The sequence below is a fragment of the Aptenodytes forsteri genome, unplaced genomic scaffold (genome assembly GCF_000699145.1).
Source record: "Aptenodytes forsteri isolate BGI_AS27 unplaced genomic scaffold, ASM69914v1 Scaffold61, whole genome shotgun sequence".
Taxonomy (NCBI): domain Eukaryota; kingdom Metazoa; phylum Chordata; class Aves; order Sphenisciformes; family Spheniscidae; genus Aptenodytes; species Aptenodytes forsteri.
In genome coordinates, this window is record NW_008794443.1 from 1390044 (window position 1) to 1406561 (window position 16518).

At 45.6% G+C, this 16518-nt stretch overlaps 1 protein-coding gene across 1 annotated transcript in view; it reads right to left on the reverse strand.

Moving 5' to 3' along the window:
- Positions 1–1272: 1272 nt before the first annotated feature.
- The window catches only part of TMCO4 (transmembrane and coiled-coil domains 4), a 37378-nt gene continuing 22132 nt past the window's right edge, over positions 1273–16518 (reverse strand). The window contains exons 12-13 of the mRNA XM_009289584.2: positions 14212–14329; positions 1273–2017 (exon numbers count right to left, since the gene is read on the reverse strand). Of these exons, the coding sequence (XP_009287859.1) occupies positions 1652–2017; positions 14212–14329 (484 nt within the window). The 3' untranslated portion in view covers positions 1273–1651. The remainder of the gene's footprint in view (positions 2018–14211; positions 14330–16518) is intronic.

Consider the following 16518-nt stretch of genomic DNA (forward strand, 5'->3'; position numbering starts at 1 on the left):
TGAGCTCCACAAGTCCGTTAGGTAACCGAGTCAGCAGACGCAGGCTTCAGGAGATGGACAAAGAGAGACCGCCTCTCCAAGCCGAACGCTCAAAAGCAATAATACGTTACTCTCTCATCGAGCCAGTTCGTTGTAGTAAGGTGTTTGCTTGTGGGCAAATCCTCTGATGCGGTAGAGAAATCGCATCCCTTCCCGCAGCCAGCGGCATCAACGCCGACCGGCGAAAGAGGCCCGTCGCTGTGGGATCCCGTAGCCCGTCTCGGAGACGTCTCCCTCGCTCTGCAGCGAGGCACCGCTCCAGAATCAGAGCTGAGCAGGTCTGAGCCCCCCCTCAGCGGCAGGAATTGGGGAGAGGAAAAGCTGGGCACCCCCCTCGGCGGCAGGAATTGGGGAGAGGAAAAGCGGGGCACCGCACCCAGAGCTGCTGTGCATTGCCAGGTCACACCGCCGCCCCCAGCAACAGCCGCGTTTTCAACTTGGTGAGAAATAATCTGCAGGTAAGGTTTGCAGAAGGCTCGGGCAAGAGGGGAGAGGTGGTTCGCAGAGGTGTTCTCAGAAGAGGGTTTGTCCCCCTGCCACGTTCCTGCTAGATTGCGTTTTCTCGGGCCGAGCAGCGAAATAGGCCAGAAAAGGACCTTTTATGGAAGATGTGGATCAGTCCCGTACGGTTTTGGAAGACTCTGCGTGGCAGGGGATGTAAAGCAGGGTCCCTCCCTCCGGTTTGAGACAGGGAGAAGAGAGCGGATGCCAACTCGCTTTTATGGAAGGAGGTAGAAATCAAACAGATTCGTGTTTATCCTATGCCAAGTATTGGTTTTATTCTAAAGCCAATTAAAAATATGTCTAGAGGGGGCTTTTAAGGCTGGAGATGTGTGTGGGACACAAAACGAAAGTCTCTGTGGGTTGCTGGCTGGCAAAGCCTGGGAGGAAGTTTCACAAAGTAATAAATCATAAAAAGCCCACTCTGTTTCTTCTTCTGTCTTTCACCTAGGGACTCAAAGCATGTTTCTAATAGTAATGAGGCCTCGAACACTCATCGCCCTCAGCTTGCAGATAGCGAAACAGTCTTGTTGATTGGTAAGTGCCCAAGCCCCGGCAGCAAACCGGCAGCAGACGGGGGGGAAAAGAAGCCAGGCACCCCGAGCCTTTCGCCTCCCCGGTTAGCAGAGCCGAAGCGCGGACGCTGAGACGTACGCAGCTGGGCAGCCAGAGCCTGCAACACGCCTGCTCACGCGAAAACCAAAAACCACATCGACCACTGGTGGAAAAACGTTTTTAATTTCCTAGTGACGAGCCCCTCTCCACGATATGCTTAAAAATACCCGCAGAGCCACCTGCTTTCCCAAGCGTTATATAGCAGAGACACAGTCCCTAATGGGGACAGCTGCTTCCCTCAAGAATAAACCCGGTTTGTGCGAGGAGGGAAGTGCCGCCGCTTGCTGAGGAGCAATGCTGATTCAGGCGGGAATCGGCCCTTTCTCGTCCGTGGGAGATGCCGTGGGCGGCTGCTCCGAAAGCTTTGATCCGGTGACACGCCGGTACCACGCTCCAGGCTTTCAGGAGGGTCTGAAAACTGCAGTGACAGCTCTGCCGGCTCTACCGATACTCCCTTGGGAATCCCAGTGCAACAGACGGTGCTTCGAAAGCGGTTTTAGTGCTGGCTGAGCATCTCACGATGAGAGCTCGAATTTTCTCCTTCACCCGCTGCCTGTTTCTTGCTGTCCCCGCTGTTTGAACAGTCTGGGCAGGGGAGCGAGGCTTCTCCCAAGAGACAGCTGGGGGAATCACGGCGGTGAGCGTGGCTGGCTGGCAGAGCCTCACCGTCAGCCGCATCCTCCTCTCGCACAGTGTTTTCCTCTTCCTGAGGCTTGCTGCCTGCTGCCTGCTGTGATTTCTTGGCTAGAGGGGAGAAAAGACTGCCGCTGCCCTTCTCTTCCAGCCGACACTCCTTGGTTTTAATGCCCACAGCTTTCAGGATCGTGTCCATTTGCTTCATGTAGTCCAAGTGGCCGTTTACCTGCAAGCAACAAGAGCCCTGTTAGTGGGGGAGCTGCGGGGAACCCGTCTCAGCCAAGTCCTTCATCTCAAAAGCCACCACTGCTGTGAGACTTGGTTTTAGCTCTGAAAGGCTGAAAGAATCATAGAATCATAGAATCATTGAGGTTGGAAAAGACCTCTAAGAATGAGGTCTGAAAAAGGCAGTCATCCATTGAATAATCCCAACTGGCTGCACCCTTCGTGGCACACGCTGCTGCTGGACTGCTTTTCCTCTGGCGGACGTATGTTTAAATGCTTGGACGTTGCTGAGTTACAAAACCCCAGATTCTGGGTGCCACGAGGGTAAGAGAGGAGGTGATCTGCCATGGTGAGAGACGCCCAGGTAGGAGACAAGTTGTCTTAGTTCGACTCCCTGTTCTCTGCTAAATCACGTGCCCTCCTGTGCCTTAGCTCCTTTGTAAAAGCAAAGATTATCTTACTTAAATTAGGATATAGTCATTAAACCTCACAACAGCTACCAAGCGTGTTAAGGCTCTTGGCTGGAAGGTGCACTGATCTGTCCCACACCATATAAAACCGGGAGCCTGAGAGTTACGGGTTCATAAACCAAATTAAAGTCAACAATATGTCCAAAACCCCCCACATTTTTATTGTAAGGTGTTTTCCATGATAAGCTAAACCCTTCTGGTATGGATGTTGGAATGTGCCCTTCCAGTCAGGGCACAGGAGGGAGAGAAAAACCTCCTCTGCAGGTTCTTGTTGTCAAATGCTAAAGGCTCCCTGGCTGGAAAGGCAGAAACTGCCTCCTCTGTTTCAGGTGTCCTCTGCAAGCCGAGGGTTTGAAGTAACGACAGCCAAGATCCTACTAGAGACCAGCCTTCAGATCGCCTTTGCTGTTGTACTCACAGCCAAAATGGGAGGAAGCGCTCATGAGCACGAGGTGGATTTATAGTGGGTTTTTCTGTGGAGAGGCAAGTGCGGTCAGGCTGAGTCGAGGCTGTTTCGATGGTGCGCTTGTCAGCTGGCCTGTAGATTTCAGCAGAGATTAAGGGGTATGATTTGCATCCTAAGATATTTTAGCATCTTTGGTAAATTCTAACAGTTTAAATCCTTCCTGACCCAGCCAGAAAGCTGTCTTGGGCAACACTGCCTCTTACTTTCCCAAATCTTGCTAGTAATTAGGGAATTCCCACAGCAGGGAATACCCGACACCACAGTCCCAGGTTTCCTGCTTCCCAGCTGCGTGTACGAGTGCCCCAGGAAGGGGCTGTCTGCTCGCACAAGACGGTAGGAGCTCTTTGCAGAGCTCTGCAGAGAAACCCAGCCGTGGACCCTCTGCTCACCTCCCTGCTGGCTCAGTCTGAGAGGCTGGCCGGTGCCTGGGCAGTCCTTCCTCGCTATGCCAGCAACCGGGGTTACCAGCACACCTCTACCCAAACCTAAAGCAAACCTCCTTTCCCGCACGGGCAAAATTCAAACCTCCTAGCTGTTTGCGTGAAGCAGCTTTTGAGTGGTAACGTTTGGATGCACTTAGGACTTGGAGCAAAATGAAGGATTTAATCAGCGCATTAGTAATGCAATATGCGACTTTAATCAGTCCAGATGGCTCAACAGGCTCTTGATGTTTTGAACAGATTAGTTAATTAAAATAACCATTGAAGGACTAATGGACTGGCTGTGAAGATGAGTACGTTGTTCTCTGAAAAAGTATGAACCTTTTACTACTCAGCAGGGGGGCTTGGTGCTAAAGAAAGAAATGAGCACAGCGTTGCACAAGGTGGAGAGAAACAAGAAGGAAACGGCTTGCTGGGAGGGGTTGCTGAAGTCTCTTGGTTTGCTGTATTCTGAAACCTCTACAGTCATCACAATCTACCTGCCCCGGTCAGCGCTGGGGGATTTCTCAGCCTGTTATGTTACCTAGTCATTATTCAGAGAGAACAAGTTTCCTCTGCCACCCTAAGGACTAGATTTTCATAACTCCTCCGTATCTAGCAGCTTCTACTAAAACAATGGGGAATTCCTCTTCCTTGAGCACCACGATCGCTGAGAGACACTGGGTATGAGCAATTCTGAAGAGCTGAGCCCTTCCTCATGCAGCTAAAAGAGAAGCTGAGACCTCCTGAAAGTCTGTCCCTTACTGCGCGTCTGCTAATACCACTACATCTCTTCAAAGGAAACTCACTTCTGTTTCCAGGATAGCCCAGGAGAGGATTCCATACAGCCAGACCACTGCAAGCCCTGAGAAGCCTAAGAGGAGGTAGGACTCTTTCTCTGCTATACTGTGACTTTAAGTGCTGAGCCATCAGCAAAAGAACAGCGAACAAATTGCCTTGCCACTTTAAAGCTGTGAAGCCGTCCTGGTGGGAAAATTCAGCAATTCCATGTCTCAAAAGCCTGTTTTCATCTGCAATCTGAAAAGCTGAATTCCTCCGCTGGGTAGGCTGTGCTGGAGAAGGGATGGGAACATCTAAAACATTGTAAGGGACAATAAAAACTTTAAAGGGACATAAACAATTGTTTGAATATTTGTCAGAACAAAGCGCAGGAGGAACTTCAGAATAAATGGACTAGAAAAGTGTTCTTGTAACCAAAGCAAGTCATATTTATGCTTGTTATAAGGAAATGAAAGCAGTGGGGTAGGTTTATCAGTGTGATTAGGTGACTTCTCCCCTGTTGTATCTGATTTTACGGTCGCTTTGACTCATTGGAAAACACAAGCCAGCTGCCTATATCACTAATTCTGCTGCAGGACTACAGCACGGCACAGGAAGATCTCCAAAGGACTACAGATGATAGCATTGTTCAAGTGGATCGATCAGTCAGCTGAAAGGAGCCGCCAGTTCAGTAAGTTCAGAAAGGTTTTCAAGTTCAAATCCACCCGAAAGTGTCAAAAGTGTCACTGAGCATAATCAACTGTGTCTATTAAATTCAAATGGAAGTCTTTTTGTTTGGTACAATAAGTGCCTCTGGTTACGGTGTCATAAAAACACAGTTCAATTTACAGGAGCTTTGAAAACAAATAATGCCACCCCTGGGCCTGCAACCAACCCACTGGTGGTCGCTGTGCCAAGGCGAGCTGTGAGCTCCGCAGCACAGATGCTGCTCTCCGTATTAATGACAGCAGTTCTAGGTGGAGAAGGACAGGGGACAGAGATCAGCGCGCCTGAGAAGAGATGATAACGGAATCAGTTTGCAGTTACCATGCAGCTCTCTCCATTAGCGATTAACCGGTGCAATCTCCACGGCTCTGCTCAATTGCCTTTGCGGTTGGTTTTCCCCAGCGTTGCGAAAGAACAGATAAAGCACCAACACAGGATCCATCCAGCTCTTTAGGACAGAGGAAGAGTCCCGACTTCTCTCAGGTGTTGAGCTATACACAAGGTGTACCCCATAGCCCAGAGGGGACGCCTGGGGAGCCTGCCAAGTGGTGGACAGAGAAAGGACCTGGGAGAAAGGAGGTACTACGTACGATCCTGGCTCTGCCACGGACTCACATGAGCACAGGCAAGACTCTTACTCCATCACAACACTGGGTATCACGACGGCATTCTCTGCTCAACATGGCAGAAGAAGTCTTTGCTCACTCCAGAGCCAACTGTTTTAAGATCCTGTCCAGTTTCCTTCAAAAAGAGCTCCTCCACCGATCCCAAGCGGCCGATGCAAAGAGCGCACACCGGCTCCAAAGCCTGCCGCAGCTCGCAAAGCTGTTTGCTTTGCAGGGCTGCGTACTTTGCAAGAGCTCAGCTGAAAGTCCCTTGGCCTCTCCGCTACCTGCAGGGAGAGATAAAGGACAGAGCAGCTGGGCTGTGCCTTCCTCCTGCTCTCCTTGACCAAACATCCTGTGGCTTCACGGAGAATTACTGAGGAGCAAGGGAGGCATGCAGCGTGAGCGGAGGATGCACAGGTACCCTCTGCAAGTCACAGGGGCGGAGGTCATTAATACGGCTGAGAATTTCACCTCTTTGATTTGTTTTGAGCCCGTCACGTCCAAAGAACAACTTTATCATGCAGGAAAAAGATACCCTCAAGTTAAAACATCTCTCCAGAGCTTCGTTATTTCAGCAGGAGCAGTGATGACTACCTTGGAGGGCATCACAGTTTCAGGATTCCCTTTGGACAAATAATATCTGTTTTAATAGAAAACGGTATTTTGTGGGGGGTGAAAAGAGTTAATAGAGTGAGCTGCAGTTTCTGAAGCTCAGATAATAATCACGCCTCACGTTTTAGCAGCCCTTTCCTCCCGCTGGTGTGTCAGACACTTTGTGTACACACATAATGAAATGCAAACCGCCTCCGGGTGGCACATCTCAACAGAGCCAGCTCAGCAACTTTTGTCATTGCCAGTTCAACTCTTGGGTTCACTCTCCGTTTCCAAAAGTGGGAGCGAGTTTGTCCTTCAGGAAGAGAACCGGAATGCCACCCTGCGATCTGAAATAAACTGCCAGCCAGTTTTGGGGTAGCATTGGTAAAGAAGGGAAGAAACTCTAATGCCACTATGGCTTTCCAAAAAATCCTGAGTTCTGGGGGATACTGCCTCCAAACCCATGCAGCCCTCCTCTTCCAGATGGTGGCAAAGACTGATTGATTATCGGACGCCCAAGCTATGCCAGGTTATCACTCAAAATGCAGTCATCTCTGCCAAGCTGGCAGGCTCCTCTGGTCAGAGTTATTCCCACTTGTCAAGCGTAAGCCTTAATTCAGAGTGCTGGGTACGTCTTGCACGATAGAGGGCATTCAGCCTGGCAGAAAATGTCCTGTTTTCCACAGTTTTCTGAAAGCTTACGGCAAAGACCTAATGCTGCTCAGGCAGGGGAATATGGCTGGACCTGGCAAAGGCCAGTGGCAGAGCAGATTCCCATAGTGAGAACCAGAAGAACATTAAACGAACCTTGAAAGAGGCTGTGGCTGAATTAAGTTAAAATAGAAATAAAATTCTTCTGTTTGGGTTCTTAGGAATCAATGTTTTCCAAAAGTGAGGACAGTGAACATGTGCACCAACTCAGAAGCTGGAATTTAAATGGGTTTATTAAAAAATGTGAATTTTGCATCCGTGGCGCTTGCACTATAGGTATATCCTGAGCGTTAGCGGTCCTGGCTTCCAGCAGAGGAGAAGCTAATAAAAATATATTTGAGGAAAACTTTATAGAGCTGAATTTATTTTGAAAATACTGTCAATGTAATTTGCATTATTCCTCTTTCATGTTTCTATTTCTGCTCTAAAAAAAAAAATGGAATAAAGATTGGAGCATGATTCAGCTGAAGCTAATAGGCTTTGCTTCTAAATCATCCCTTCACACAATTACAATTCTTGTGAATAGAGTAAGTCACTCAATTCTTATTTTTCTTCTTGTTTAAAAACTAACTTGACCGGTAAAAATTCTCCTTTAATTACAGTGGCATTTCTTGAGGAAGACTGTAATTTTTACATGCAATCATCTTTCAGCCACAACTTATTGATCAAGTCATTCTCACCTCTGGGACGGTAATTGAGGGACGTGACCCTCAGACAGCACTCGGGCCAATTTCACACCAATGCAGTAACTTTTTCCAAGGACTTTTTCCACCAAACTTTGATATGTTTTGTGCGAACACGTCGATGTTGAAAATTCTGAGTAAACACTGTTGTTTTTGCTGGAGTCGTCCACTGCTGAAAAACTCTGCCAGCTTTACTCTCAATTTACCTTCGCTAATTCCAAGAGGACTGTATGATGGAGAGGAGTCAAATACAAGAATATAACAAGAAAACAGAGGAAGTAAATGGAGGAAATAAGTTTTGGAAGTCTGAAGCCCTAAGGGGATGAGATGGAGAGCAGCTGTACGTCAGCAATGACGGGCAGGACAAAATTAGGGAGAGAGAGCTTCATAAATTCTGAATTAATAAGAGAGCCCTTGAAAGAGTTTCAAGGGAAAGGTGCCCTCACAAATGTCCTTCTGCTGACAGGTAATGCACTCCGCACACCAAGCCAGCCAGCTGAGGGCAACAGCTGCTTCCATGAATTTCTCAACTGTTCGCAGAGCTGCTGTTGACTATTTTTTTGCCGATGCTCTCACTGACTGCCAGAAGTAGAATCGGTTCTTTTCTTTAGCTATTAGGTTGGTGTCTGAACACTCAAGAGTCTTTCCAGCTACATCGAAGTTGCAAAACATGCCACTCACTTTTAAGGTGGCTATAATCAAATACTTATTTTTTGGTGCTAATCCAAGTAGAAATTATTTAAATTAGATGGTATAAAGAATGTTTTAGAAGGCCCATCATAAACTGTACATATAATTATCGCTGGGGAATAATTTGAAGATAATCTCTCGGGCCTCAGAGGAAAAGAGAACCCCAAAAACAAAGACTGGATTGATATATCAAACTGGACTGTTCCTAAAAATAGCTTGGAGGACCCAGATATCTGACATTATAAACTACAGCAGTCCACTAGCGATCCAAAATATCTGCTATATTGATCAAGCCAGGATTATGGAGAACTTTTTTCAAGAGTCCAGATGAAAACATTGAGATGAGATTCAGTCTCCATAATCAGGATGATATAATAGGACCTGCCTGCAGCAGAGGACGACTCCTCTGTAACACCGAAAGGGACTGATCACCCTTCCTCTCCCCATCTCGCTGCGGGAATACACAAGATTTGGCAGCTGAAACGTTACCATCTTTGTGGCTTTCAAACCAGCTTCTCAGCTCAACTCCACGAAACAAGATCACTTTTGGTTAACTGAGGGAATTCTTGCCATCTTTGGGGACGATGACCTGGTCTCAGCTTATTCACCCCTTAATCTCCTTTATCAGTTGATGGTCATAACTTATTTGGGCAAGAAGTCTTGGGCATCTGGGAAATTTCAGCAGCTATGGAGTAGTGCAACATCTCTCCTTAGCAATGCGATCTCCTACAAATCCATCGCACCAGGATCTGCAGCAAGTTTAAGACCTTACCTTACCCTCGTGTCACTGGGGCAGCAGGCAGCGATAAGCTTCACGGTATTTCAGCTACATTCAGCTATCAATAACACATGCTGTTGTAATTGCAAGATCTCAAACACATTAGCTGAAACTGTGCTACAGGAGAAAACCTCACGTACACAATGTGTCAGCTAAGTCAGTCTTCCCCTTGATTAACACTTTTAATTGGATGTTGCAACTGAATTTTCTTTCTACGTTAGCTGAAGAGGTTAGAAACAAACCTCAAAATTGAACGCAAAAATTACACAGAATTAGCACTCGTGTTCCAACATAGGACAGGAAATAGAAAGCTCATTTCTCTCTCCTTAATTCACCTTATTGTGCTTTGTGTAGCCACTCATGCAGAATCAAACATTATTAACACTACTTAGGGAAAACTCCTACTGCTTTTGCTGGCAGCTTTGCCAGCAGCTTTGCCTTTGTGATCAGGATAGCTGCTTGCAAAGTGAACAGCTACAAACCTGTTCGCTGCAAACCTGTCAAGAATGGAGCCTGCAATGTCTGGCTTTGCAAGAACAGTCCTGTTTTCAAATGCAAGGTGCTCTAATGTGTAAAGCGTAAGAGAAAAATCTATAAAAGGTGATAAGTGATGGAAACTGTTACGCTCCATGGGAGAAAGATGTAATGGTATAAAAACTTTGCTGGTTACTCAAATAAAATAGTAAATTTCATATGTTGAATTGTATTAGATGTAAACATAAACTAGCTGTGAATCTTTCTAAAACGTGGCACTTGGTAAAGTCAGCTTTTCTGAAGGAGAGGGGTGCAGTCCCAAAAATTCAGCTTTGCCCAGGGTAGTCGGGGTGTCTGAACACTGTATGCACTCAAACAGATGTTGTGGAAACCCACCGTGAAACGACACACGCATGTTCCAGGCACAGTGGAGGAAATGGGAAAATTACTTCTACAAATCTGCAGGAAGGCAACACTGTTATGGCACCATGCTGCTTCTGAGTGGCAGTGCGTATGTGAATTTTGGCACCAGACTTAACGAAATAAAGGCTCAAGGAATGCTATAAAATGGTTGTCCCTGCCTTTTAGAAGCAGCTAAATATCCCCAGCCTTCCAAAGAGTACATCAGGATCAAGCAATACATCTGTGTTGAAGCAAGGAGGGACACCAGCCTTTGAGTTTTTGTCTGCCACAAAGCAAAAACAAACCGCAAGTTATTAATGGCTCCATTTGCACTTTTTTGGAAAAGCTTTTTCAGTTTCTTCCTCTGTTCTAACATATTGACATTGCCAGCACCCTCTGCTTGGATCCCAAAGGGAAAAATGTATTTAATATGTATTTAATGGGTGATTCTCGGAGCCCCCCAAATCAACAGCAAGAAGGATCACAGAAAACTAAGCCACTGACGACTCCAGGGTTGCAGGGACATACAAAGAGGAAGAAATCATCCCTGTGACATTATGGCTTAGCAGACAAGTAGACTTGTTTCCAAAGAGACTTGCATGTCCCCCAGATGTGAGAGAAGGCTCTCCAGGCTCCTTCGAGCCGCTGCCTGAAGCCGAGTTCTGCTTCTAGCTGTTGCTCTTCTGATCCTGTTAATGCCTGTCACCATGGGAGGTGGCACTGCTCATTTGAAACAAGTGAAACAAAGGTGTAATGAGACACAGGCAACCTTTTGCCTTTTGAACTCCCCAGGGTTCTTAATTAATCCACATTTCGTAACCACAACCAATTGTTTGCTGCAAGTCTTGGGAATACAGGGGAAAAAAACCCCACAGTTTAATGCATTTTAGGAAAAAAGCCTGACTCACAGAAGTGCCAGATCAGTTGGATTTCACAAAATTCCGACTTTTCATCTGCTTACGGTATTTATGTACACTGTGTACCTGCCTGGCTGAAGGCCAGACTGCCTGGAATCTGTTTGCCTTCCCTCGCAATGGGAATACTAGGCCCCTCTTCTGAGGGAGCTTTTGGAAGGAGATCAGTTAGTCTTGGGTTTGAACCATTGTCATAAAGAGAGCTTTCCCACTGCTCAGTTACAGCAGCAAAGAAGAGAAGAGGTAAAAAGCTTTTGAGGTATCTCAGGGGAAAAAGCAAAGGTGTGCTGATGTGTGATACAGATTATTCTGAAAAGAAGCTCTGCTGTTTTGCCTTCCATTGTGCAGAGATGCTGCAGGAGAAGAACATGGCTGTGAAATGCATCAGCATGTTCTCTCTACGTACCATTGCAACGACTGCTCTAGAGATTAAAAAGTACCTTGTATCTTTAGTCTGTGGGCTGTACAGAGCACGGCTCTGGCACTCCAGGTGTTTGCATAAGGAGGGGTTTACTCTCAGTTGGTGTTGCCACGTGTTGCCTTTACAGGAATTTGTGAGCACCAGCAGCAGGTAGGCAGCTGCCAGCCAGACAACGTGTTGATAAAGAATAAGAAAAGGAGAATTTAGCTGCCATCGAAAGCATGGGAAAGGAAGGAGTTTTAAAGTCGATGCAAAACTTAATCATAGTCTAAAGATCTTTACGACAATTTTCACATTGGACTAACGAGAGAACAGTACTGACTTCTGCAATGATTGTCACGATCCATCCATGCTCTCTACTAGACTTCCAGCCAGGCATTCCTGCTGTCCCCAAGTTCATCCCTGGTTTCTGCTGCAGTAAAACTGCCCAGAGAAACTTAAGCACCCTTCTTGACTTGCGAGCCTCTGTGAAAATGCTCTGCCTACATTCTGACTCTGAGTATTTCTGCAATATTCAAATGTTAATGCAAAATGTAATCTACAATATCCCATTTGAACAAAAAGCAATCAATCTAATACACTACAGCTCAATTACTTCCTTGGTCTCTGTAACAGGTGCTGTCAAATAAATCTACTGAATAAATCAGTCCCATTGTAACCATTAGGAAGGCTTTTATAACTGCATTTGCTGAGTGGGAGGACATTTTTCTCTCAGTTTTTTTACTGACAGTCAGATAAAAAACATACTAATCAAGAGAGACATGCAATAAATGCCTTGGAGGTGAACTCCTGTTTATACTGAGGTCTCTTAGTCCTCCACTTATTTGAGGATTCTGATGCTACCACAGCAAAGAGAACCAAGCCCTTTGGATCCAATCCAGTTTTCATCATGGATGGACTGGGAGATGCCTAAAACACTGAGGCTGCCTGCATAATATTTGCACGCTGAGCACCTTTGCATCACCTATGCTTTATTCTTCTATCACAGCCTGTCCTTTCTTATTCCTGGCAGGAGACTCACGGGGACCTCCAGCAAGGGCATCTGCAGGGATGGAGCTGGTCCCCATTACAGAAAATATCTCTATATGTATTTCTGTTATGCTACTGCACTATATTTGCAGCAAAATCCATCTTTGCTTTCTTGCCACTTTAAAAAATACTGCCCCTGAATATTTCCTTCCCCATTCTTGCTCCTTTTACTTTTCAAATGTTTATCAGAAGGCACTGTATTTCTTTTCATAAAGCTCCATGGTCTGGAAAATGGATCAAGAGAATGACACTACTTAGCATAGGTTTTTTCCCCCTGCCGGGGTTGCTCTTTTTCCCCCCAATGCTTTGCAGTAAGATTGAGCAAGTGAAAGTGTCAGCTCTTTCTGAAATGAGAACAGCGCTGGGATTGTCTGTTGGCATCATGCAGCACGGATACAGATGCACAACAATAGAAGATTAGCAGATAGCAGCTCTGCAACCACTATTCATTTAGCTGCAATGTAAATACTGCTCCGCTGGGGGAAAAATGGAGGGGCTACTGCGAGCCAGGCAGGATAAAGTCTGCAGGACTCCAGGGGGTTTCAAAGTTCAGGAAGCAGAAGGTCAACAGAAAGAGGGTCTCTGAAGAGAAGTCAAAAAGAGGAGAGTAACACAGACTTAACTAACAGGAAAAGTCACCCCAGTGCCACCACTGCTTGACATCTTTGACCATTTTTCTTTTCATGCCAGCAACAGATGTCACTGCTTGCAAGCGACTAATGGCAACTCTAGGGACAGTGAAAAAATGGATGTGGGAGCATGTGGAAATGCTAACCAAGGCAACCCTGTAAGATGCAATGATTAAATTGCATGTTTAAAAGCCTCTACTATACCACTTCCTTCTGGGAAGCCTGTATTTTGTTCTGCAAAGTCTCTATTTTATCTGTACAGCATTAAGCTCTGTGTTTTCTGGCAAGAGCTGTACCATAGCTCAGTTATAATGAATGAAATGAGCTGGTAACAGCTGGGTATTTATAGGCTCAGCGGGCTGATGCTCCAAAAAATCTGAAAGCACTTAAAAGTGCTTTTGGCTCCAGAGCAACGCTGACAATCCCTACCAGCTTGTGGGGACATTTGGAAGGAGTCACGGCAGAAACAATGACCATGGAAGTATCCTGAGCTTTGTGCTGAGCATCTTCCAGTCCAGTTTGCAGAGAGTGAAAAATGAGTTAAAACATTAAGATATGGAAAAACAAGATTGCATGTCCAAGATTACTGTCAATATGAATACACAAGCTAAGTTCTGCATGATTTTCTGTGGAAGAGCTCACTCATGAGTAAAGACAAGGCAATGAGATCATTAGTTTGCTTAAGGTAATTGAGTTGAATATTGCTAGACATATAATATAGTGGCTTATCATTAATGACACCAGATAGCTTTGAGGAAACTAAATGTCTGCCCGACATACAGATTAATCTCTTCCTGCTTCCTGGAGACCTACGCTCCAAAAAGGCAGCAGCCCAGGTCTGGACCTAGCAAACCAGCCATCGATACCACAGAGCTTCTGTAATTACAAACTGGTTCCTGCACCACGGTGTCAATACAGCCCGGGGGACCAAGGTACAAGGCCTATGAGCTTGCCCCTGTATGAACCTGAACAGTGTTGAAGGCTCCACCGAGATAAGATTGCAGGTCGCACCTGCTCCGCAGTCACGTGTTTGAGCTCCAGGTTTCCCAGCTGCTGATCCTACCTGCTGATCCGAGGCTTGCAAGACAGCAAGGTCTTTCTCGGAGGATAACGGCATTTTCTGTCTCCAGTATGAGATATTTCAGAACCAAAAAACCCCAAACATATCCAACAAGAGAGGCAAATTCGCATTATTTTGCTCAATACTGAGCGCTGGCTGGGCCAACAAAATCTATGATGAAGTCTGACATGAGAGTTATCTCAAAGAAAGGAAAGAGCGACAATGTACGTAGAGGTGCTCTCTTCAGTATCCCGTCTTCCCCTACTCAATGAGTGTGAGGTTACAGTGCTGCAAGCAAAGGACAGATGGAAAAAACTGAGAATACAAGAAGTACTACTTACTACAGATGAAAGGTCCATGTTTACCATCCTCCTGTCATCCAAGTCGACTGGCTGGAGGCCTGCAACGTTGATCTGGACAGAAGAAGTTCTGTATACAAACCCCAGCAGCCAGTCCCCCCTAGAAGCAGAGCAGAAGAAGAGCATGAATAAATCCTGTTGCCAAACTAATGCAGTATGTGACTACTCAGACCACGAGGAGAGGAAAAGGGCCGGGAAGCGCAGTGATGTCTGGACCAAGACCTGCTGCAGCTTTGATGTAGGAATCACAGCAGTTGCCGAATTCAGGGCAGGTTCCTGGGACACAGTAGTGTAAGTCTGAACTCAATCCTGATTCATGGGTGTAATCTCATTACGCGCAGCAGGTTTAAAAATCTGACCCTTCTATTTATTTCTGTATTTGCTTAGAGATTGCCATACATTCACATATTTAATCTTTTTAATGTACTAATAGGTAGAAGTTCTCCAGCCTGTAGACAGCTGTAAACGTGATGAGGCCTACAATACCAATGTTGCTGACATAAATATCGACTGTGAAGCTCCTCGGAGTGCTCCTGATTTATAGGTACTGTATGAACACATGGTTTCAATGACAGAAGTAGGAAGAGTTTGTTCCCACTGTGAAGTATTGCCATAAGTCACTGTGACAGTTTCAGGGTAGACGATAGCATGATGAGAGAAGGCGATGCGTCCTTTGGAAATACATAACCTCTTCTCCCCCGCCGAGCAACAGCATAAAATCTGGGCACCTAATCGCCACTAGACTCTATAGAGTAGATTTAAGTTGGATGCAAGTGGTATTTGTACTCTGTGATGGCAGCAGGTGAAATGCACCTGCACAGGTGGCCGTTTCTGGCTGCTCCTGTCCACTCCAAAATGGTCTATGCTAGAAGTTGTAAGTCTACGCAGAGCTCTGCAAAATCTTTGCAACGCATCCTCGCTACTCAGGCATGGGCTCTTTCAAAAGCTGAGCGAGTCTAACTAATTTGGTTAAGGTTTCCCACTAGGACTCTGTAAGCCTGCTGTGAAATCGGATGGAACAGCTCTGACAGCTGGCTTTCACTCTCCATGTCCTTTCAGACTTCAAAGCTGGAGGAGACAAGCTACACTGGACTGAAGCTCAACAAATTGGTCCCAAATCTGATCTTGCAGGAATTCTATTCAATGTAATTCATCTGACCTAAATAGAGTTACTCCTAAAGTGACAGAACGAGGCCACAATTTGTATAAATGAGAGACCAGAGAAATCAGAATCAGATGAGGTCTTACCACGAAATGTTTGTATAATCCTTCTCTCATATCTAATATCCTCACATAAATTCTCCATATCCCTCAGTTACCTCCTCTAGCTGCCCCTCATGCTAACAGAATAACCCTCAAATTCAGCAGCTGAGGACAAAGTAGAGAACCAGCGTAGTGGAATATTTCCGGACAGTCTCCTCACCTGCTTCTTCCTATTTGTGAGCTACAATTTCTACCTCATTTTTCATTCAACATTCAAGACATGGGCTTGCCAAAGCAGAGACTAACCAAATTACTGCGCACACAGAGGTACAAACACACATACTATTTTATTCCAACAGCACGTGCAGGCTTTGAAACTATAAAAAGATTTTTTTTTTGTATTACAGGAAATGAATACACTGAGCTTTTTGCAGTGAAATTGATTTTTGTATAGTACAGGGAGGAACGATATTTGCCCAGGCAAATTCAGTTATATGCAACAATTGCTATCATTTATGGCTTCTTGGAGGAACACAGAAGCACTCCCAAGGAGGAAGCAATTGCTTTTTCCTTATGTCACATGGAGAAATACTGTAACTGGTGTGCACATCCGGCATCCATAAAACCTCCTGTGATCCAAAAAGGACAAGAGCAACAATTTTCAGCCTACCCGACAGATGGGGTTAATAATTTGTTGTTTTAATCTTGAATGCTTTTAACTCTTTTATTTAGTTCTTCTTTGTAAAATAATATACTATGTTAGATGCACAGTAGTACAATACTTTCTCATCTTATCCGTCTGTATGTAGGCATACATATGTATGTGTGTAGGGAAAGTACCGACAGCATTTTCAACTGTCCTTGACCTGAGGGCTGAGGGCTTTATAAGCTGTCTTGACTTGCAGTTACATGTTCTTTGCTAATCTTCTTGCCTGGTTATTTCTCAATTTATTTTCCCATGCTCTTAGTCTTCCCTGCTCCATTCCTTCGTTTTAATTTCCCCTCTTCTAATTGTGCTGGTAAGCAGTGTTCTTGTCACAATTATCTTCCAATACACAGTCATTAGATTTGATACTGTCACTTGAA